This window comes from Schistocerca serialis, chromosome 1, assembly GCF_023864345.2.
Source record: "Schistocerca serialis cubense isolate TAMUIC-IGC-003099 chromosome 1, iqSchSeri2.2, whole genome shotgun sequence".
NCBI classification, from domain to species: Eukaryota; Metazoa; Arthropoda; class Insecta; order Orthoptera; family Acrididae; genus Schistocerca; species Schistocerca serialis.
In genome coordinates, this window is record NC_064638.1 from 992,815,120 (window position 1) to 992,840,366 (window position 25,247).

The following is a 25,247-nucleotide window of genomic DNA, read 5'->3' on the forward strand; positions in this document are numbered from 1 at the left end:
AATTGTAATGAATCCAATAGGGTACACAACAGTATCACTCCACTATTCCCAGCAAGGTTAGGGTTGTATTGTAACTTCAACAGGTGGTAGTTTCATGTACTAAATTTTGCACGCCGTATACCCCTTAAGCATCTACAAATTTATTCATTTTTATTTCCTACTACACAGCGAACACACAAGAAAAAATTATGTTTTCTATCCTTCCTGGTGAATCAAGTGTAATGGTCAGTAGTATTGTTTCACACTGCATTTGTTTAAGTGAAAATGAATCACCTGCTCCTAAATCAACAATCCATTTTTAACCCCTGTTGAGTAGGGTGTTTTGGCAGAAAATAACTGCAATGATACTGCAAGAAAATACTGCACAAGCATAGAGGTGATATGAAACTAGTTTCCATGACTTTCACCACTTACCATTTTCTGCTACTGCAGTAGCAAACATTAGCCTAAAGAGTAACAACAGGTGGCTTTTTCGAATAATGATAACAGTAACAAGTAACACTTACAGAAAAATTTTCAATGGCACTTCAAAAAACATTTAGGACTTCTTTGTTTCGTAACAACAAATATGAACCTTATCTTACCTTGGCTGCTTTGCCTTCTTCCCAGTTTGCTTCTTTCTCCTCGTCACTTATATCTTCTGTAGCTTTTGCAGAATCTTTTTCTGCCTTTGCACTCTCTTTCTTTGCAGCTGCTTCTCTGAGCCTACTTTCACAGAGGATTTAAATAAGAGAACAAAATAAGAAGAAAACATAATACATACTAAGTTTATGTAACTATACTTTAGTACATCTGTAGATGATGTTCATTTCAGGTTCTAACCATTTCATAATAATGAAGTACCCCCTCCCCCTTCTCCGTCACATAAAATTTCATCTATGCTTCATATCAATGGAATGCTTAGTACAAAGTAAGAAGATATGCCATTTCTTGGGGCATTTATCTCTTCAAAAATCTGTATTTGAAAACCTAATTAATCATTTTCATTTCTGTAGAGTTTCATCATTAGTAACTGTCTGCTTATGCTTTACACAGCATAGTACACATAATTCTTACATGCAATTAGTTTAGAGGTTTTGCTATCTCTCATTTACCATAGTAACAGAGGTCAACTGGTTTTTCTACACACATACCATTAAAAATGGTATTACTTATACAAACTATTCATTCCTAACACATGACATCACATTTTTACATGTAAAATACAGATAATCACTGGCATCTAAGCCATTATCAGCGAAATGCTTATCATGTGTTTTGCTTTTTCTTCTTTCAAACTACTTTCCAGGAATATTCAGTGTCAAAAGAAAAAAATACTTTGACCAGTTGACAATCCTCCTGTTCTGTATGATACATCACATTTTTTCAATCATTTTCATATGCTTTTTTAAAATATATTTTAACAGCTATTACCTCCTTAACTTTTGCATCTTGAGCCTCCTCAAACTCTCTGCATGAGCTCTTGCTAGATATTGCTTGCGGACCGTGTAAGAATCAACTAATCTCCTCTTCCTGGCGAGTATGGAGTCAGCTCTTCTGGCGAGCATGAATCTTGATAGGCCTCTTGAGCCTCTGCTACTAATTCTTCCCCTGAAGGAGCCACGGGGGGAGGACACATGGCGAGGAGGTCCACTTGAGGGTGGAGGCATGTCTGAATCCAGATGATCTGCTTTTCTGTGGGGATAATCTTCCCTTGAGCGGTCTCTGAAAGCTCCTGCGGACCGCCTTTCCTCGCGATATCCGCGGCCCCTCTCCTCTCCGTAACCTCCCTTATCCTCAGTGTAACTATAGCGACTATTGTAGTCGGTCCCACCCCCATAGCTTCCTTCATGGCTGCGTCTGGCAGATGAGGCCTGTATGCAAAGTCAAAACAAGAAAACCATTACAGGCATGTGCGGGATCCATTTACGTGAACAATTCGGCCATTTGTCTGAAATAAGTAACATTCACTGCAATTATACATCATGTTTCAGAATACTGAAATTCAAAATCAAAAGTTGAACAACAACATCACATTTTTCTTCTGCATTGTTGGGAAATTTCATAGAAACTCAATTTACAACAGTAACCATAAACAGATATCTGAACAGCAGACAAGAACTTGCAAGTCTAGGAATTAAATGTCTTACTTCACAGGCCAGTGTATCAGCATTTTTTTCCAGGCATTATCTATTAAATATTATATCATAGCTCTTGGCTGAAACACTTTATAATGTGAAATAATCTGTCATCAACTTTTCACTCTTCTCTACAGCTATCATAAATGGGCAGAAACAGTGCAGAATCATTTTTGATTTTGACAATCTTTTTATTACAGCTTCTAGTTCCATCACGGTAAAATCTATTTCCCAACAGTTACACAACCAAGACCATGCAGTAACATTTTAAAGTCATTTAACAAGTCTAGTGAACTATATAATAAAATTGTACAAGGCCCAAAAGCTGATGCACTTCCGATTCTGCTGCAACATTCAACCAAATTATGATTTTCATATGCTCTTAATGTCAAATATAAATATGAATCTGCAAAGAATAGATAAATTCTGCAAGCAGCTCTTGAATCCAAGAGTTCGTACGAGGAAGCTCACGCAATCACAAGCATCAGTTTGTTCAGAGTTCACACTTTGGAAAAGTAACCACATACTCAGTTCTCACCAGTGAAAGCTTTCAATCGTAAACACAACATGCACAATTTTAAATTAGTATCCACCAGAGTCTGCAGGCCCATTGCATCTGTTTGCATACTTAACTACTCTAATTTTACTCTTTATGATAATTCAGGAATGTCTTAGATCACAATTTCAAAGAGTAGCTGCATCATTAATTCAGAGCACAACCTCCAATATCATTCCTATTACAATTCTAGCAGCTGAGCAGCAGTATTCAGTCATCTCAAATTCAGAATTTGCGATAATATGACTCAATGAAAAATTCCTCAAATTTTGGTATTTTACACGAAATGAGTTTCCATTAAGTCTTATTTAGTAAATGAAATATCCTGCACAAACCTGTACCTGCAACAAGGAAAAAAGAGATAGCATTTCCCGATTTCTCTGTTATTTATATGACCAACAATACCCTCAACAGAAGATTCCCTTTCTAAAAAAAGGGCTACACACTAAAGAGATGAGACCATGAAATGAAAATTCTTTGTCTCAACTGGTGTACATGACATGCAGAGATCAAACTAAAAATTAAATTGAAGAAAATTCTCAACTGCAAAATATCTTACTTATTGAATTTTTAATTGTAAAGGAAGATGTATACTAATGGCAATTCAGATTTTTACAAAACTTAACATTTAGATGAAGTATCTGCTGCAATGTTCATACTGGAATCATAAGGAAACAACATGCATGAAATGGAACCGATTCATACTCAAAATAATCACTTCCTCGTTTATTTAGAATCTGTAACAACTACACTAATTTTCTGTCATACCGAGTTGATTTTTCTGAGATAGTGACCAGCAGCTCTCAAGCATGTTAGGAGCATAACAAAAGATTGTCATTAAAACAATCCTTAACAAATGGATAACAAAACACCTCTGACCTTAGAAAATTAATTTTTGTGTGAACTGCCTTTCTGGGAAGGGGACATTCTTCATAATGCATTGCTTACCTCATCACTTATACTATTTATTCTCCATAAGCTAGAGTGTGCATGCATAATCGATACACGTATTCCAGTAACGAAGCATGGAAGATGTTCTGAGGTTAACTTTCTGGAATAAGTTATAACTGACGGCCTGAAACTTTGTAATTTTTAGCACTTCATCTGAAATTATTCCAATAACAATCCTGGGTTGGTTGATTGTTCCATCTTTTTCACTGATGTAGTGATAATGTGATTAGAAACTTGGTATACAAATTATAGCAGGCACATATTTTTCAACCACTATCAGATATGCAGAACATTAAACATCAGTTCACTGTCAGCAGGTCACTTTCCTGGACAGTTTCTAAATCATGTTATATTCATTTTCAATTGTGATTTGAAGACATCTTCCACTTGCCAAAGAACTTTAACAATGAGCAAGGAAAATTTACCAAGATACAATTTCATATCACACCGTCAAAAAGAGTGTCAGCATCTGATTGAAGGCAAGACGATTTCCTACAGTCGTATTATTCATTTTGACCTGAGCTTGCCAATCCATCTTGCAATTCTGTGTACTGGAGTCTTCACGAGCTGTGCTGGGCATGAAGCAAATGTCCCGAAGTTAGCAAATCATTTACACATTTGCTGACAGTTGGCAATCCCACAAGATTGTGACAGCGTAATAGGTTAAACAATGGTAAAACTGCTTAGCCTCATACAGATTTGTTCATGAAACCTGAAGGACACTTAAGCACTTCGGAAAAACATTTCTTTTGCTGTCTGACAGTTCCTTGGTGTACAATCAGTAATATTTCAAAATGAAAGAACTGATGTGAGAATTATTTTGAGACTATGAATTTCCAACCATCTATATTGTTTCAAACTCATTTCTTTGTTACCCTGAGATAATGGATAGAAACACTGAGTAACTTGGCTGTGACAACTATGTAGCAACAGCGCAGTTTTTACAATTTTAGTTACATTCACATTCACTGTCACACAGTGAGAAGGAAAACTATAAAATGATACTCATCCACTCTCAGCCACTACACTCACATTGACTTACTGTAACACTCAATGTCACACACCTTCCGGAAAATGGAGATGGGGTATAAGGTGCTATTCCTGAGATTAAAACAGAATTAAATGGGGCTAAAAGGAAGGAACAGGGAAATGTGATTGGTTGACCACAAATAAAAAATATGGATGAGCCAGTCACTGTTACCACATTAAGGACATATCCATAAAATTTAATAGAACAAATTAGACAAATCACAAAACCTTAAAACTCTAACCATATTTGTTTGAAGTCATTTAAAACAGAGGGCTGGCAAATCTGCCACTACCCTCTTGTCTGGAAATAAAACACCATCTAACAAAATGTGGCACACAGTGATCTCTATGTCACAAGCAACACACATTGGAGCCTACTCTCACAGTAGCAAGAAGCTTTGAGTCATAGGGCTGTGGCCTAAGCAAAGACGAGTAAGGAGAACCTCGTCCCATCTGCACGAATGGAAGGAGGTACACATGGCCACATTGTGGGCTTTACTATATGGAGCTTAGTGTGTCACTTAAAACCACTCATCGTCCCATCAATATACGACTGTGCCTCAACAGTAAGATGCATGCAGGAGAACGACAAACTGAGCTGAGGGGGCACAACATGCCTCTGCCTGCTACACCCACCCTTCCATCTCCACACCACCTGTGTGCCCTGCAACTCAGCAGAAGACATCTCCTTTTCCAGCCTTAGTAAGTGGAGGCAGACATCCAGGACTACTTTATTGGCTGGATACAACTGCTGCAGAGACTAAAGGGCACTCACAGTGCCTGAAGAGATGAGGAATTTAGCAGTATGGCACATCTCATCTCCTCCAGTTCCCTGATGATCAGAGATAATTAGGCACTGAATACAGTGAACTCTGGAGGCAACCGGATCTTTGTGACAATTCAGGAAAATGGAGCCACCAAAGGAGTAGAGTCCTGCAACTATTCAAAATATAACATCAAGGAAATACTTCTCACAATGTGGCTTTCCTTTTCTGGAACTTTAAAAAGCTCTCATTAAAGAATAGCACAAACATACCAGCCAAATGGTTCAGAATGCATTGTGTTCTGTAACATCAGTGAAATGTGAATGGAAGCTTTGCACCTAACACTCATTCACAAAATCACAATAAAAGAAAACGTGCCTCCTGGAACATAAATCCTTCATAAGGGTGCTTAAGGAATTCTGTGCAATCTAACTGAAAAGTTATGTAGAGAGAGTTTAGTAGCCACCAATAACCTTCAGGAGGTAAAATTCCAATACTGCCTATAACAAAAAAGTTTAGGAAAAAATTATGTTTTTAGCTTTCCAAATTGTTGGTTCCTTTATCGGGGAGGAAAGAGGAATATGTTTGGGAAGGGAGGCAGGTCACTCAAGACACCAGGATGCAAGGGACTCACCTGATGTGTAAACCAGGATGAAAGGGGGGCAGGATGTCAGGGATATGGCACATGAAAGGTAATACCTTGTATTTTGGTAAGTAATGTATCAACTTTGGGACAGATGACAGGACAGAATGAGAAGTACAGTTCAATTTCTAAGATGAGAAACATGAAAAATCCAATTAAGAACCAAGAGGAAAGCAGAGATGTTGGTGGTGGGCACGTAAGAACTAAAGAGTTGGGGAAAGATGAAGATGAAAGAAAAGGGCGGGGGGGGGGGGGGGGGGGGGGGGGGGGCGGCGGAGAATTAACATCAACGGAAGTTTAGGGGGTATGTATGTAAAATTGATCAGAATGTTGAAATTTTTTGCCATCACATAGTTCAGTAGCATGTTAGAAATGTTGTCTCCAATTTTCAGAGTTTAATTTGTACTACAAAAGATGTAAAAGCTATGTTGTTTCAACAAATGAGCAGAGCCACCTCCTTTTCTCCGCAAGTCTGTCCTTGCCTTGTTTGTGATATTTTATTATTTCCTGCCATCAGAGAAGACATCTGTAGAGTATAGGTGGCTGTGTGCCCCCACTTACGATTTAATCAATTACCATTTTGAAGAAATACACACGCTGAACACAAAACCCTAATGAAAGCTTTAATAACTTCATTTGGGAGAGAGACCCAAAGACAACATTTCACTTATCTGCTACTGTTAGAATTTCCTTGTAAGATGCTTTTCCGGCATTCAATGGTGGTAATGCTGGAAGAACCAGCACCCTTGTGAGACTAGGATCTGATGGAATTTGATTCACTGAAAAACTGTTAAGATTGATGATGTGAAATGCTAGTACTGAAATGTCGGTGAATGATATCTGCCAAAAGGGCACACCAACAATGTAGGAAGAGAGATTGCTACTTACTGTGAATTAACGTCTCTCTTTAAAGTAGCAATCTCTCTTCCTACATTACTGATATTCCTACCTGAAGTTTCCATCGTTTGGTTTCACCAAAAGGGAATGCAAGAAAGATCACACTAGAAAAAAACAGCTACACAAAGACAATAAGGACCAGATGTATTGTTACAGCCAACATTAAGGTACTCATTTTTGGCATAAATCCTATCTTTTCTGCATTTCCCACAACTTTCATTTTTCAGTGCATAAGGCACATTTTCTGCTGAAGCACTGCGAATAAAAATGTGAAATTTGCTACAGACTTTGTACGTACCATAATTTTAATCATGTGGTACAAAATTTTTCAAAGTGCATTGTAGTAAATTTTTGTGAAGAAAAAATTGCTGTGTATCTCACACATAAGTTAAAAATTCTTGCGAGACTTCTAAGACTTATTAAAAAGCTGGTATATAGATTTGTTTAGCTAATTACTAAGAAAAACATACCACTTTTTGAAAGTGATAAGTAAACTAACCTTTGAGGAAACATTCCTGATGCGTTCTGAAAGCACCCATCAACATTCTGATCAAATTATTTGACAAAAAATTGGAAAGAGCTTGATTATAGCCAATAAATATAACGTCACCATGTGCAAAATTTGATTCAATTCTCTCTCAAACAGCAAGAGTTACATTAGCATATATATGATTCCAAGTAGTTTCTCATACATCCCTCCTCAAGTCCAGGAGGATGCTTGTATGCAGGAATATGAGTAGTAGTCAAAGTAAACTACGACCATGTGCACTACAGTACTTTAGTACACCACTAGAGGAGCCAAAATAAGAGGACACAGCTTCTTGATGCAGTGGAGCATTGTGCAGCAATATGAAACAGTGGTTAGGTGGCACAGACACTTTCAGTATTGTCAAACAAGACAATGAACAAAGCAGTAGACCATCCTTCTGTGAAGAAGATGGCATCTCAAGGGAAGTGGAAGCCCTTGACCCTGAAAACCAGTGTATTGCAATTTAGACGATAATGGGAAAAGTGAAGGACCAGCTTTTAACACAAGTCACTGCTTGCTGGTTTCTGTGACTCCTTACACCTAATCAAGTAGCCTGCAGAACAAAGGCAGCAGCGGAAATGTTGCAGCTTTGTCAAGCAAATCTAGGCAGCCTTCTCTAGCTGCCTCTTCACTATGGACAAGTCAGTGTATCACTATGACAAAAAAACGAAACGAGTAGCTGGAATGAGGATTCAACAACAATGAAAAAGCGTAGACTATGCCATTATAGGTAAAGGTGATTCTGAGCTTTTGACTGCCAAGGAATAGGGTTAACTTCTGATGGTCATTAATATATGTTCACAAGATGTGTCTTTCCTCGGGCGCAATCACAGATGCACAGGAATAACAGGGCACACACAAAAATTTGTGGATAGGATGCACACACGCATGGGCGTTCTCACGTCCATACGTTGCATCACTTCGCAAGCAGTCTGCAATGGATTCCCCTTCTTTGCTTGGGAATTTGTGCTGCATTTATTGTCACAAAAGTATGACAGAAAAAGAAAACACAGAAGTGACAGTAGGTGAAGAAGTATCTAAATAACAGATGTACAAGAAATACAAAGTGGCAACATTTTGTTTGCAAATTTCAGGAGGATGTCACAGTGAGGTTTTACATTTTCTGCTTAGCGATAAGGCTGGCAACAGTATTTCGTTAGCTAGTAACCAGCGACTTAAACTGTTTAAAAGTGATACGTGTATATTTCTTATTCCAAAACTAAGCATTTCATTTCAGTGCTTATTCCTGAAACTGAAAAATAGTTGAGGGAGGTTGTCATCACTACGTAAAGCGTAATTGTCTTTCAATGCATCATTTTATAAAAAAGTTTTTACACAACTTTAATTATGAAATATTATATGTAGATTAACATCCTCAGACTACACACACTTTGAGAACTACATGAGCACCAGCAGCCACTGGAAGGGAGGTTGTGTTTTCCAGTTCTGTATGCTTTGCTTTGTCAATGTCTTTCATTTCTATTTCTAGTAGTTTGCTGAGGAGCTGCATTTAGCCCATCATTTCTTTTGTTCAGATGTCAAGCTCCTCAGCAATTGTGTTTTCTAAGTTACCACAGCATGAATATTCGTCCACAGTTTTCATATACTACACTTTTCATAAATTGTGGCCCTTTCTTCGTTGTTTTACTACTCTGAAACTTACAGTGTCTTGTTCTTCGCAATTATATGATTGGAGACTTATGTAATACTTTACACTCAGGGCATCACATTTCCAATTTTTATTAAAATAATCTTTAGCAGCAGCATTCCATATGACTCGTGTAATCTATAAATTTCAGCACGCTCCCTTTGAAGTCAACACAAATTATTGCACATTGATCGCTTCACAGCACAATCTCAACTTACTACACACACTCAGGTCCAAGTGGCCTTTAGTCTGCTAAAAAGCACTAAGATTCCCACCAAGTCGGGAAGCAACGTGCCTTACCTGTGGCCTCCATTCCCAGTAAATTAGCCACGTACAAATGCGCATGCATAGTTGTGCTGTTGGAAATCTGTGCGCATATGTGAAGTTGAACACAAAAAGCATTGTATGGATGCCTCTTTAAAGGGTAAATCATCACAGCAGCATTCTACCGAAATCTCGTGACCAGATTACTGGGTGATGTCAAGGCTCATACTGCACAGGACAGCTGCTGTGATGATGCTGCTGCTGCAATGGTCTATTGGATGCCGTATCATCTACTAATCTCCTGGAGTGGCACCCGGTGACTACTACCTCTTTCCCCTGATGAAGAAACTTTAGTGTGGCAAGCATTTCCACAATGATGATTTTCAAAGCAGAAGGATTCCTGAACAGCCAAAATGCCAACTTCTTCAACCAGGGTCTTGATCATGTCATCCATTGGGTTGAAATGTGTTGCAGTGAAGAGCTGATCTGTAGACGAGGACTATCAAAGTTTCATGGTTACAGTTTGATTTTCTGATTTAGTGATATGCCAGTTTGGTGGTCATTGCTTGTCTCACTGTCCTGTCATCTGGGCCAAAGCTAGCACAATGTTTTGAATTCTCACCTCTGACTTTCATTTTTCTGTCACCTCTCAACATATCAAGTGAGTCCTTCACATTCTAGGATCAGAGTAATCTCCCTCCCAACTTTACACAACTTATCGCCTCTGTCCTTCTGATGAAGCAACAGTTCTAAAAGCTAGGAACAGATTCATCAATATTTAAAGTGTGTGTTGGCACTACTGGAATTTTGGCTTCTTAAAGGGAAAGAGTGTTTATCCAGTAGGTCCTACTTTCAAGACATCTACAACTAGTTGAATATACTCTCGTGTGTCAAAACATTATGACCACTGTCCATTGCAAGAAGGAAAGCTGTCTGGTGTGTTGTGGGCACTTGACATTGCAAGGGAAATAAATGGAGGGACAATATGATCCACAAATGGGAAAACCCCCACACGTGGCTTATGACGAGCAGATCATTACAGGCTGGAGCTTGTGATTGATAATCTTTGAATTGGTGAAGCTGGTTGACTGTTCATGTGCTACTGTTTTAAGCATATATGGGAAATATTTCAAGGATGGTGAAACTACAAGTAGATGACAAGGTGTTGGTGTGTGAAGGTCAACAGCTTGTCCATTTTGTAAATGAAGATAGGGTTGATTTGGGGGAGGAGACAAAACAGCGAGATCATCGGGGCCCATCGTGATAGGGCACGATGGGGAAGGAAGTCTGTCGTTTCCTTTCACAAGAACCATAAAGGCATTTATGAGAAGGGATTTTGTGAATCACAGAATATTTAAATTAGGATGGGCAGTCGTGAGTGACCTGTCGTCTTCCCGAATGCGGGTCCAGTGTACTAACCACTGCACCACCTCACTCAGTACAAGAAGCAGTTCAGTTGCACTATGTTCAACATTGAGCACTGCAGCAGATTATTCCTACTTGTTCCCTGTTGTCCAACAACATTGTCTGTTGAGATTGCAGTTGGTACGAAATGATAGAGATTTGTCCTGTATAAATAGAAATGTGTTTAATTACATCTGAGACAACAGGTGAGTGATCGCGCCTAGAAATGCCATCCTTCATGCGAATAGCTGCTCAAAATTTGCACTGTAAACATAGAAGCAGGTCAATAGGGATAGTATTATGCTCTGGGGCACATTCCCTGAGCTTCCATGGGACCTATGGTAACAAAAGCATCAAGACCACTTTGGACATCATTGACACACCAGTGGACCACATTAACATCCAGCCCAATGACAATGGCATATTCCAGAAGGATAACATTAAAAGTCACAAGCAAGAATCATGATACAGTGGTTTGAGAATTATAGTGAACAAGTCTTGCCCACTGAATGCACCTGATCTTAATCCAATGTAACACATTTGAGATAGTATCTGCCACCAGTTCCATGACCACAAACCACCAGCCCATAATTTATGAGTAATGTGTGACCTGCGTGTAGACATATGATGCGATATACCTCCAGCACCCATGAAAGCCTTGTTGAATTTATGCAGCACTGATGTGCAGATGATCTTAACATTTTGGTCATCAATGTTAAGTACACAAATTTGCACCAAATGTCATTTGTTTTGTAACCAAACTCCTACAAAACATTATCTGACAGAGCTTAAAATGTTTGTAGTCAACTGTTGTTCTGTCTCGGCATTAGTTACATATGATTTGAAGTATCATAAAGGAACCTCACAATTCACAGTCGAAATCACACAATAATGTTACTATGAACAGTTTCTTGCTCAAGAGAGCGATCCAGTTCCTTATACATTGCAACAGTACTTACTGTAACATGTGCCATTTGCTTTAAGTAATCACTTTATGCCAACTATTTTTTTATCAATGTATAAAACACATCTGTCCTCACCAAGAATTCAACAAAATCTGGTACTTATTTTATGACAGTTAAATATTTCAAATAAAATATTGGAACAATTCTGTTATTTCAGTTTCATACCACATACTCCCTATTTTGACATTGCAAGACTGAAAACATTACAAGGATTCAATGATATCGCACGAAGTAGGGCTCTATAACCTGCACAAAAATAAAAAATTTGTTAGTTTGCTTATATAAAGAAAATACAATTACACAATGGAAAATCCGGGATAGAATGTAACAATATTATGAAAATGAAAGTTGCTATTCGCCGTACAGTGGAAACGCTGAGTCGCAGATAGGCACAACAGAAAGACTGTGACAATAAAAGCTTTCAGTCATCACGGCCTTTGTCAAAACAGACTACACGGACACACATGCAGGCGCATGCGACTGCAGCCTCTAGCAGCTGCCTAGAGAGAGAGAGAGAGAGAGAGAGAGAGAGAGAGGAGAGAGAGAGAGAGAGATTATAGTGTGACAAGTCTTTGTTGTGCATATCTGTGACTCAGCGTCTCTACTATATGGTGAGTAGCAGCTTTCCTTTTCATAATATTGTCAAAATACAAGTACTATTAACAAGGTTTTATCTACCAATCAAACTAACATAGGAGAAACGGAAGTGTTCTTGTCAATTTACAATGGATTTGTGCTATGTTACCCCAGTAGTAACGGTACTAATGAGTTTGGATACTTTTTCCTTTGTGAAAGGTCAAAATCTTTCCTTACTCTTATACTGTAAAAGAATACTTCATGCAATTTAGCACATGCAATTTTGACACGGGATTTCACTGGATGCATTATTGTAGTACAAAAATTTTATAAGAGGTTGCAAAATATAACATCACACCATTCCCCTGTAAATCATAAGACAGATAGATTGATTGATTCCGTACGTAGCAATCAAATGTCAGTCATTGTGCCAGTCTTCTCAAATCAAATGGAGTAAAGTAGGTTTGAGAGTTTAACTTCCCATGACAGGATAGGAAATCTGTTTGCAGCTAATTCACAAACTCCCCAATGGAAAATCTGAGTCACACATACAGGGTTTTGCAACTTGCTCCTGCTTACACACAGTGTCTGCAGTTTGACAAACCCACTTAAGCATCTGCACAGCAAGTTAGTGGGCAAACATCTGAACATTCAAAATGTTTATGGCTTGAGTAACTAAATCTCTTCTACATACCAACAAGCAAAAGCAATGAGCTTGTGTATAAACTCTGTGCAAGACGGTACAACCACTTGTAGCTGTGAGGGTGGTCTCTGCAGAGGCATCATTTTGAGCAATTTGAAGAAAATCAATCACAAATTAATATGAGTTCATTTTGATATGAAAATAAGCTTTGAATCTGTAGCATTTGAGAGAGTATCAGTAGAAGGCAAAGAGGGATACTATATGTAATCTTTTTACAAAATATATAGCAACTGACTCTTCTGAGAAATGTGCTATTAAAAAGATACTTTCATGGGGGCCAAATGGAAGAGAAAAAATTAACTGGAAGGAAATTATAAACCCATAGCTATTAGAGACTAGGAACATAAGCTAACAATTATAAAATATGCAAATAGATAGATGCTTGTATTTAGAAGGCTTTTCAATCACTATAAATTGCAACTTTTATGTGGAGTTGTTGCTTCTTCCATCACATCCTTTCTGATCAAGAACTTACAAATGACAGGAAGTTCAAATATATTTCTTCATTAATACTTAACCAAGCTAACTGTTGCCCAGCAGATCAAATCCCCAGGGCACATATAAATTTTTAAGTCATTATCTGGCACAGATGGTAAAGAACCTGATCTGGCTCAATGCCTTGTCACAACTGGTACCTGGGGCACAAAAATAGTGCCAATGTTGCAGAAGGCAGGGGGCTGCTTGTACTACATTTCTACATTGAGCCCGACTGTAATTAACCATGCAAACAGCACAATATGGCAGCATCCGAGGCGTCATTCTACAAGCCTTTCAATACAGACCTGTAACATGTAACCTCCGAGCTCTGCCACTCCATGGTGTCCTAGCACTGACAAGTGTGAAGACAAGGAGAACTGACAGTTTCTGAGACCCCACCAAATAGTGAGGGCAAATAACCACATCGCCAGCTACGATGACATTATGTTCAGCTTACTACGACTGTTTCAGAAGCCTCACTCTCCCTGTCTCTTGTCATCTGTCTGTATCTATGATTCCAGCAATAACAGTATCACCATTTTCAGGATAACTTGGTTGGTATATCATAGTGCACTGCCTGCTGACGAGAAAACACATCGCCTTTGAGATCACAGTTTATCAGCTGTAATGGAACTTCACCACAGCAAGCAGCCAATGCTGTTGGGTCACCTCCATGACTGAAGATGTAGACAAAACTGGACGTTACCCTCACAAAGGGCTGTACTAGGTGACTACTACCTACAACCTGTCGGGCGAGCCACTTGAGTACCGCCTCCCTGGCTCTATACTGTGTTGCTAATTTGGGTCCTGGGCTTAGAACATGACTCCCATCATCCATGATATGCTGTTGGCACCCACTAAAATGCACATCTGTCTTAGAGAGCACAGGTGCAAGCCATGTGTGTCATTGGCGCGTCATGGTGAGCCTATACCTATAGACTCCTGTTCCAGCTACCTTCACGACATCGCCGTTGGGGCCTGACCTACATCAAGGCCACAAACTACGAAGCACAATGTCCACAGCCTTCCTGCACTCTAGACTGCAAATCGGCATGCCTACTGTCCCACTGGGGTAGACAACCGACACTGAAAGATCGTAAGTAACAAATATGTTTCCAGATAACACTGTTTCATTGACGCCTCAGTCTACAACAGCGACTTAAATCAACTCCCAAGCTCAGCCTCCTGAACCAGCAGTATCATAACCACATCAGCTCAGTCTCCACTAAAAATCCTAACACGAGGAGCAACTTATGTAATTATATGGATATTTTATACACAATACATTGGCACTTTGGGAGGGGGGAGAGGAGGATTACTGGGAGCAAATGTAAGGGTTCAACATAACCATTCAAACATTCCATTCACTTTTGAGAAATGTGCTCTTATAGCTTATCTTAAACTTGGCGAGTATGCTTAAACTGCTTACACTGAGTGAAATAACCACAGAAATCAATGTGGGACATACACACATTGTGGCAAAATATAGCATCACTGGGCTATGCAGCAGATAATTGGTTCAAGTGCCTTTGTTAACAGCATGACATTACTTGTAGTGCTTCTCCTGGGCTTGTGACCATATTAGTTGGACCCTAGATGACAGGAAAAATAGGCTTACTCAGATGGGTCACGATTTCAGTTGGTAAGACTGATGGTGGGTTTCAAGTGTGGCACAGATCTCACAAAGCCATGGACCCAAGCTGTCAACAAGGCACTGTGCAAGCTGGCAGTGGCACCATAAATGTGTGGGCTGTGCCTACTTGGAATGAACTGGGTCCTCTCATCCGACTGAACTGATCATTGACTGTAAATGGTTATGTTCAGCTACTTTGAAGCCATTCATTCATGGCCTTTTGTTCCCAAACAATGATGGAATTTTTATGGTTGACAATGGGCCATGTCACCGGGCCAGAACCGTTTGTGACTAATTTGAAGAACATTCTGGACAATTCAAGCGAATTAACTGCTACTCAGATAGCCAAATGTGAATCCCCTCTTAACATTTATTGGACACAAGGCTGTTGTTACATTATCATATCTCTTTGTCAAAGCTAATACATCAAATATTTATTTGAAAGAAATTTGGTAGTGTAATAGGGAACTCTTGTCAAATCTCACCTTTCATCAAAGAAAGGTCATCAAATCTAGAACCTTAGATTTGATCATAAGCTGTTCGTCTTCTGGGTCGCTGCCATGTGAAATTTAACTGCAAGTGCTGGCACCACTACAACTGTGACGTCTGTAGCATTTGTAAAAAAGGCTGCAAAATTAAGTTGGTGTGTTCCTTCAGCTCTTTTTAATAACCTTGCTTCAAGTGGGATTGGGGGGGGGGGGGGAGGGGGGGGAGCAAGGGACACAGAGCACGCCATTAATTGTGTGGTGATGGGAAGGTGGGATACGCTGCAGGCAACTCCCAATCCAACAACACATCTATGACCAACCATCTATTTGGGGAAACATCCAGGCAGTTTTTCAGCAAGCTGGAATACGAAATACTTCACAATAAATTTTTTATTAGCTCTACACTCTACTTTGTCAATTTTGGAATTCTTGATGCCACTTCATCTGTTTTGTACCTTTTATTAATTTTGTGGGTGTTGAAAGCACGAATTCTATTAATTGAATTATTCAAAAATAAATTTCTTATTGCCCATATAGTGTATAAACATTTATTTACCTTCAGATATACCTCCTCCGGTAGTTTATAGATAGCTTAATACGTTTCTAGAATTATTTTGGTTACTGTGCGCTGAGATATTTAAGTGCTGTACTGTACGCTAAAATAGCTCTCTCCTGTAGCAAGACATTGCAGTGTTATGGTGAGCCTGTCTTCAGCACATGTCGCATTTCTCAAGTGAGTATTTTTTTATATGAGGAACCACTTACTGAGCAAATACTGAAATGCACTCTCACTCAATCTTAAATAATTTATGTAAGACTTGACATCATCCACTTGCAGCTCTCTGAACAAATTTTCTGAATGCTTTTATTATCACAACATGAAATCCACAGTTTCACCAAAGTATGTTTCCTTTCTATTCTGCTGCAACTGTGGTACAAATAACTGCAGCACATAGTAAATTATTTTTGTCAGCCATGTTGAACTTTGATGAAAATATGAAAGATCATTGCCAAAGAAATTTGAGGAATATTTGATCACATTTCCCTGTAAAAGAAATATGATAAGTGTAATAACTGCCTAACCAAGAGGTCTGCTCATGCACAAAATCCTGCAGTCAACACTTTTGCAATTACAGATGGCTATAGAGGCAACATGGCTCAATATTTCTGCACGGGACTTCACTGACTTGTTGAATCCATACCACGTGAAGTTGTTGCACTATGCCAGGCAAATGGAGGATCAATTCTATATTAGGAGGTATTCCATGACTTGCCAGCTCAGAGTCTATTAGAATCCTTAAAGCCATCCTGAATCTCTAAGTACTTCCCTACTGTAGCATTAACACAATGGCAAAAAGATAAAAGTACTCTAGATTCTTATTAAACAGAAAGAACATTATGTCAATGCTTCAAACTTAAAACTGTGCCAGAACAGATGCCCAATATGGATAACATTTTGTGTACAACTAACTTCAAATTCCGATAAATTTTCAAACAGAATTCCCATTCTGTCTGATATCTCTCACATATGGTTGGTTGGGGACTGAGGAACTCAACAGCAAGGTCATCTGTCCCTCAGTCAAGAGAGAATTTGTTGATAATTGGTGCACTCAATGACCTTATTGAATTATGAAACTATGTAGGAGTGATAAAATCAAGGCCTTGAAAGCAATATTGATGCTAGAGCTGAGAAAAATTTTTAAGACAAGTGAAAATACACGAGTCAAGCTAATACTAAGTCAGTGCAGACTAAGGGTCTTCCACGGCTCATCTGTGGCGAGATAAAGCCCACCTGCTTCTCACCCCCTCCAACCTGATTAAGAATGGAGATGTAAGTAGCTTCTAGATAGGATTTTCATAACAGAAAAATGAGAAGGCTAAAATTGTAATGGATATCACTTGGACCAACAAAAATAAAATGAAGTAAGAGAAATAACTGCCAATAGGTGTGAGGGGCCCAGGAGAATGTCTCCCTGGGTTCTGCAACAACAGCAGCCATCCATCCCACAGCTGTCCCAGCCCAATCCACTGCAGCCAATTTTAAAGAAGAGAACAGCACCCACTAGGCACCAGAGCGCTGCCCCTAAAACGGGAAATAGCATGTGGCACAAAAAGAGGCTAACCACATCAATAGTGACAGAGGAAAGTAGGCTTCACCAAGGTGGCTAATAAAGGAGGTAGGCTGAGGGTCCTCCAGAGCCAATAAGTGGCAAAAGACACCTCACCCCCAACCACCATGCCCCTGCCCCAAAATCCACCCTCATGAGGCTAGAAGAGTAAGCTTGCCTGAGAGATACGCTCAGGTGGTGCAACTTGTTTAAAACTGCCAGCAAATAGTACATATGTAGGATGTAAGTCGTGCCTGACACACGAACTTTTTTCACATGTATTAATCACATCACTTCACTCAGAGCAGAACCTGGGGCTTGACTGCGATCAAATTAAACTTTTATGATCAAAGTTAAGAAAACTTATTTAGGAAAGAATAATAATTTTAATCTACTTTATGGCTGCAATAACTTTGGAGTAGATAAAGCATGCTGAGTGCACTTCTGCACTGAAGTTACTTTTTACTCACTTTTACCAAACTGCAGTTGTCATTTCCGAGCATTTTGGAAGTATGTAAAATACATATGGACCTCAAAATGTAGCACACATTTTTGGTGTAATTTTCATCTTTTTTGGCAAAATTTGCATCTAAATTCTTTGTTTATAAATGACTGGACGCTCAAATTTACAAAGTGGTCACATTTTGTGCCTGAAAAAACCTTTGTTCTTTGAAACTAACAAGAATAAGCAGTTATTTGGGAGCTTTAAGACTTGCGTATACAAAAATTTCAAAAGCGTTTTCCGAAATGGTCTTTGCTTGTTTTCTTCTTTCAGCTCTCCAAATCTTTCAACAAATGACTGCTTCTGCTAAGCAGCAACACAATTTTCACATCTCTGGTTTAAGGTGTTTCAAGACAATATCTTTCTAAAACCAATTCACGAAACCTGCAGAGTAATTATTTCAACCTTTCATGGACACACACGTGTGACCCATACCTGTGACAATGCTACAGACAGAACCGACAAGGAACTTTGGGTAAAAATACAACACAAAATAACCAGAGTTGCCACAAGTTCCACAAGTGAAACTCCCTGATTTCCAGACAAGTTTTAGCATTTTCCCCTGAGAAATTTTGACATCTCAAAGGTAAGTTAATATGAAAGCTGATAATCTGTCTTTGCAGCTATGGTACAAGAAACAATAGTGCAAATGAGGAAATATCTAAAAAAGTTGCAAGCAGGTGGTCTTTCCTGATAATCCTTTTCATAATATTGTTACATTCCAAATGGTATGTAAGGTTCATAAAGACCACTAATGTTATTTTATTTCAATAAAATAAAACATTTCATGCCAAAAATACGGATTTCCTTCAAGTCGCAAGACACATTGATAATACCTTCACCGATTCCAGAAATAACCCCAGAAAAAGTAGGCCCCTTCAAAGAAGTGTATAAGGTGGGGAAGAATCTTATAAACCAACACTGTAGGTAACCGGAATAAAAGGTTAGTTCTACTATGTTCATTATTGTCGGTTATTACCCCACTGTGTTACACCTATTATTTTACTGATATTGTGTGATTTTTCTTTCAAGAAATATATAAGTACATAGAGTACAAACCGCCAGCAACTGAACTACCACCATACTTTGTAACATATGAACTACTATTGAAGTGCCAAAATGTACCAGAACATATAAAATGTCCAGAACATATAAAATGCCTATAAAACTCCACTGTACAACATACTTGTGGTGATACTGTTGCAATTACTGATATCCATCGCCCCATGGTCTCTGGCCCGCTCAGGAGCACTGCGGATCTGAGTCCATGAATAAACCATGAAAATCTGCTGCATTTGCCACTCAGACAGACCCAGCCAGTGGGCAGATCAGTGAGACTAGATCCAACCAGCAGGGCATGCACATTAGTGGGAACTGCATGGCTTCAGGTAGACAGGCCTGATCCATTACAGATACTGGCAGAAATGGCCTGCGGTTTTGGCCCGTGACAAATCCACTCGTGTTGCCAGTTATTCACGAGTCACAGACTGAGTGGTGTTGAAATGAGACCGCAGTGATCAAGCAATGCAACAGGTAATTTGTTCAATACTCTGAGAATCAATAATAATGAGGATAGGTAGCAACGCACCATAAAAAGAGGATTGCTGAGCTGCAGGCAGGAACATAGAAAAAGCTCTCACAACTAAATTTTCAGCCATAGCTTTTGTCAGAAAATAAAAGCGCACACACATTCACACAATCACTCACATACAACTCATGTAAACATGACCACCGTCACTGGCGGCAGAGTCTACTGTCTCTCAGAATCATATCCGAACAAACCACCACTCATGCCTTCCTGCCTCTCATGGTCAGCTGCTAGGCTAGTGGTGTGAAGTGGTGGCAGCAGCACGGGCTGCAACCTGAGGAGAGTAGTAGGAAGGGGAAGCATTAGTAATGAGGGAGGAGGAAAGTGGTGCATGCATCCAGCGACGATGCTTAACACCTCAGTAAACAAACCGTTTCATCTGAGACAAAGACTTTTCCAGTCTCTCTCCCGCCCCCCCCTCCAAGTTTCCCCGACTTGTTTGAAATTCGCTGATTTCCAGAACCTGTGGCAACGCTGATAACTGTTCGCAAGTGGAGAAAGACTTTTGGTATGGATTCAGTTTTCTGGACGCACTAATGTGGACATTATAAATTGGTAGTAGGCTGTGAACATAAACTACAATTTTGACTGTCAGAAGGAAGAGAAGCTGTGAATAAAAACAAGCCCCTTGTAAGACTGTTATAAAATAAGCTTTCTGCTAACAAGGTCTTTGTCACACACACACACACACACACACACACACACACACACACACACACGCGCGCGCGCGCGCGCGCGCACACACACGTGCGACTGCAGTCTGGCAGCTGAAGCCACACGTGTGTGTGTGTGTGTGTGTGTGTGTGTGTGTGTGTGTGTGTGTGTGTGTCAAAGGCCTTGTTGCCCGAGAGCTTATTTTGTAACAAGTCTTATTGTTGTGCTTATCTGTGACTCAGCATCTTTGCTATATGATGAGTAGAAACCAGCCTCTTCATAATGTTGTTACATTCCATCCTATACATGTTCTGCATTTCTGTAAAGTGTAAATTAACACATAGTGTCTGGTGGTCTTAATTGAATTCCAATGGATCAGAATTAGTTTTCTCAACAATATTGTTTATTTACTTTTAAGGAGGAGGAGCAATGCACAGTGCAAAGTATACAGTAACAGCTACTGCAGAACTGTTTAATGATGTTGGCGGTGTCATAAATTCAAGCCTGACCTACACCGGTATCTGAAACAACTGTAGCTCAACACCTGCCACCCGAAACTGCCACGTTAAAGTGTCCACATTACACCAATGCTTGAAGCTTAGTTAACACACAAATTTACAAGTTTCTTTGTTCTAAGGTGCTGATTCCCACCACTGAACGCCCACAATCTGCAAGACACCAGAGCATCGAGCACACTGATACATTGTTGTGTTTGTGCCATTTTTATTTTGCAAAAATGTTCTTATGCACATTATCTTTAGAAAGTGCGCTTCTACTAGATTTAAATACCAGTAACTGTGAACAGTACATATTTGGTATTTATGTGCAGAAAATAAAGCTATTATAAAACTGTATCTGATAAAATAGTTCATCTGTATACAGCTCACTATGAAATAGCATTTGTTAAATAATTTTGTATTTCCACTTTTTAAGCCAAAATTCACATCTATAGTCACAATTACCACAAATTGTAAATGTTTGAGGTCCTTAATAACACAAACATGTCATCAATATTTTCAAATTTGTGCTTACTTTGATGTCTTCATTTCACATATTATCGCCATTTCATTTACCTTGGTTTCATTACCACGAGCAGTTATTTTGGAGGTCCTCAGGATCAAGTTAAAAGTGAGCTTGAAAATACTGTCACATGAGCATGCTCCATTGTTGTAGCATGTGCATTTTCTAAGAGAAACACACATTTGTACAGTAGCTACATCCTTCAATCTAATGTTTCATTCAAACTAAATTCATGATCCTACAATAAAGCTGAAATATTACTTTATAGGTTATCATAAATGACTTTTCTTCTTGCTAAAAATTTCTCATATCGTCATACAGTGTGGAAACAAACTTTTTGCAACAAATGTTAATGTTTTCGAATCTTGGCATTTGAAGAAAACGTTTTAGCTTCAATTCGCTCAGTAGGTTATGACAATATAGTATATGCCTCTGATGCTGCAAAAACGGATCTCAGTTAAATCCACCAGGAATCAAAATATGCTAATTAATTTCACTTTTTTTCTGAAGTATTGTGAATCTTATGCAAGGACTGACATTGTAGTGGAGAGTGACCAAGACAAATGCGAACTGACCCTTTCTGCAGTTTCCACTGGTTTATCAACAGCAGATCCTGAAGCCTTTGAGGATAATAGAGCAGCAAGTTTCTTGTGAACATCATTCTGCCATACTGGACACACTTTTGTGAGCTTAATTTAGTTGCTCTTGCTTTACAAAGAGCATGCAAGCCATTTTAGTAAAACTGTTTTTGCGTAAGGGTTGCTTTCACAAGAATTCATACTGTATGAGGAGGAAAGCTTCCCAACAGAATCAAATCATTTAATCTGTAAGCAGAGCATAGACTCAACAAAATTTGCTGATCATGTTTGAATACACTGAATAGCTTTTTCTCCATCTATTATAAGATGATCTGATGGTACCCTGAATTGCCGAAACACTCCACACTTAAGTGATAAGCCACGACCAACATCTAGGCTGCTCATAATTAGACAGCCTCATGCTTCAACATCTATGTTGCCCAGTAAACAAAACTTTTTAAAAAATTGCAGGTTTGGCATTGAGTTGGCAGCACATCGCCCACTGTGTTCTTGGACTCCAAGTGACTAATTTCTTAGTTACAATCTATGCGCACGACACACACACACACACACACACACACACACACACACTTTTTTCTATTTGTTGGTTTCAACCACCAACAAATATCACCTTAGCTCCTATACTAAACTGCCACCAACAAAATATGAGTGTGTAATAGAATCAACAACAGGTGAGTAGCCATCTTTTTTTCCAGTCATCAATTTGTTGGTCATGATAACCATTGGTATATGCTCGACAGAATTTTCAAGCTCATTTTTTGAGCCTTACACAGAGAGTCTATGACACAAACAAAACCTTTCTTAACACTTTACAGACTAGCACCATAGCTCCCACACTGCACAGATAATGCTCCAATAAACTCAGCAATATAGGATCTATATTGGCCACTTCTCAATTTAGTAAATATATTCCAAAGTTGTCTTACATCTGTACAGAAATACCTCTCTGATACTTTACTACCACCAAAAACACAGATGCCATCACTTTTCATCATATTGGCAGAAAATGAAAACAGACAACACTGTGGTAAAAGTTTTTTGGTGTTCACATTACCCTTTGTTTCCATATGCCCCACCTTACAATGTCATAAGCAGTGCTAACATGTATGTTTTCTGCTACACACTTTGTATTTATTTTCGTAAGTGCCTTACATTACATTTCTGAGAAAAAGAAACTGGCTATCTAGAGATCTAATTGCTCAGAAGCTGAAAGAAGATTAACCCACCCTATATTTCGGATTACAATAACAAAAAGGCTGGTGTAGGCCACAGCTAGCAGCCGTGGGCTACCACGATTTTGAGAGGAAGCAAATAAAGTGGCGAAAAAAACATTTTTTCACATTTTCATGGTGATGATTGTAAATTCATACGTTTTATATAGAAGTCAAGTCTACTAGCAAAACTTTTGTCAATTTTGCCACTGAAATGGCAGTGGCTTTGATGAACAAAGGAAACCTTGTTGAATCAATTCCCACTCTAAATAGTGGACTTGTAAACAGACTCACAAGCAGAGGTCCCCTGTGGTGGGATCAACTTCTTGAAACCATGTATACGGTTATGTAGGTTAAGAACCTAGGTATCACATACTGATCTATATCTGAATGACTGATGATTACTTGTTTGGTTAATTCATTTAAATGTAATTTTTTTTTCCATTCCTTTGTCACATATTAATCATAGTAACTTCATTTGATCATTTTTCTTCCTATCACTCTTCTTTGAGTTTAAATCTTTGTTCACGTGTTTTTATTAATTTTAAGTACTAATTTTCATTTATTTTCTTTGGTTGCAACATCCTATTTTTTTGTTCAGGTTATTGCATTCATTATATCTATTCCCCCATATTGCTTGATTTTTATTTTACTTATAAACTCTTCTTTCAGTCAAATTTCCACCTTTGTCCATAGTGCAACAGGACTTTACTCTATATTTTAAATGAATGACAATTACTACACAAAAAACCTTGCATACCTTTTAATAAAAAATACATTTTTCATACCATTGCACAGTCAATATATATAGATTACTATTTTGTTTTTTAAATGATACCAGAATTTTCAAGAAACTGAATACTGTTATACATAAATTCACAATCACAAACATTCCGAGTGGAAAAGAATGATATAAAGAAAAAAAATGAGACGAAAAACTTCTTACATTGATTAAAATTATGGAACAAAGGAATATAAATAAAAACTACATTTAAAACAATTACTTGAATAAAAATGATCAAAGTCATTTCAATAAAGATCTAAAATTAATAAAAATTTAATGCTCATGTCGACATACGAACTCTCAACTTCCTGCATGTAAAGCCCTTAACCTATCCATTACACCATGTTCTACATAAAACACATTTTTAACGCTATTAATCATCATGCAAAATGCCAAAATTTTTTCGTCAATTATTTGCAAAGCAGAATCCACCAGGATGAATGGCTGCAGGGTGTGATCACTGGGATCTTAACCTACATCACCATTTACTAGGCTTCAAAAAGTCAATTTCACCACCAAGGAACTTCTTGTTAGAGAAAAAGATTTTCCTAAATTGATTCTAGCTGGAGAAACATTGAATTTTCCTCTGAAAGGCAAAAATGTGAGCAAGTAGCTGGGAGATACCAGGTACTATTGTGAATAATGCGAAGCAGGACTTCATTTTCCAAAACACTTCAAAATTTTTCCTACAGCAAATTTAACTTGAGTAACTTTTAATAAAAACTACATTTTCAAATAGTTTGTAACAATATTCTGAGAAGGAAAGTTGCTACTCACCATACAGCGGAGATGCTGAGTCGCAGATAGGAAAAACAAAAAGGATTTTCACACTTAAAGCTTTCGGCCAATAGCATTAGTCACCCCCCCCCCCCCCCCCCCACACACACACACACACACACACACACACACACACACACACACACACACACTGCAGTCTCAGGCAACTGAAACCACACTGGATTTTCTATTGTTTGATTTTAAAATAGTTTTATTTTCACCACAAATAACTAATTCTCCATCTCTATTTAGTAAATTAATGTCCTAGAAAAAAGATTCCGGTTTCAAATGCAATAAACAGGTGAAATGGAGTGATCTTATGGCATTGATGGCCAGTTGTCCACCTAACACAAGTTCTGT

At 38.6% G+C, this 25,247-nt stretch overlaps 1 protein-coding gene across 4 annotated transcripts in view; it reads right to left on the bottom strand.

Moving 5' to 3' along the window:
• LOC126412986 (neurofilament heavy polypeptide-like) overlaps positions 1–25,247 on the bottom strand; it is an 86,364-nt gene that overhangs the window by 25,998 nt on the left and 35,119 nt on the right. For all 4 annotated transcript variants that reach the window (XM_050082903.1, XM_050082896.1, XM_050082881.1 and 1 more), the window contains 2 exons: positions 1,414–1,853; positions 585–705 (listed from right to left, as the gene is read on the bottom strand). In XM_050082903.1, coding sequence (XP_049938860.1) covers positions 585–705; positions 1,414–1,853 — 561 coding nt within the window. The remainder of the gene's footprint in view (positions 1–584; positions 706–1,413; positions 1,854–25,247) is intronic.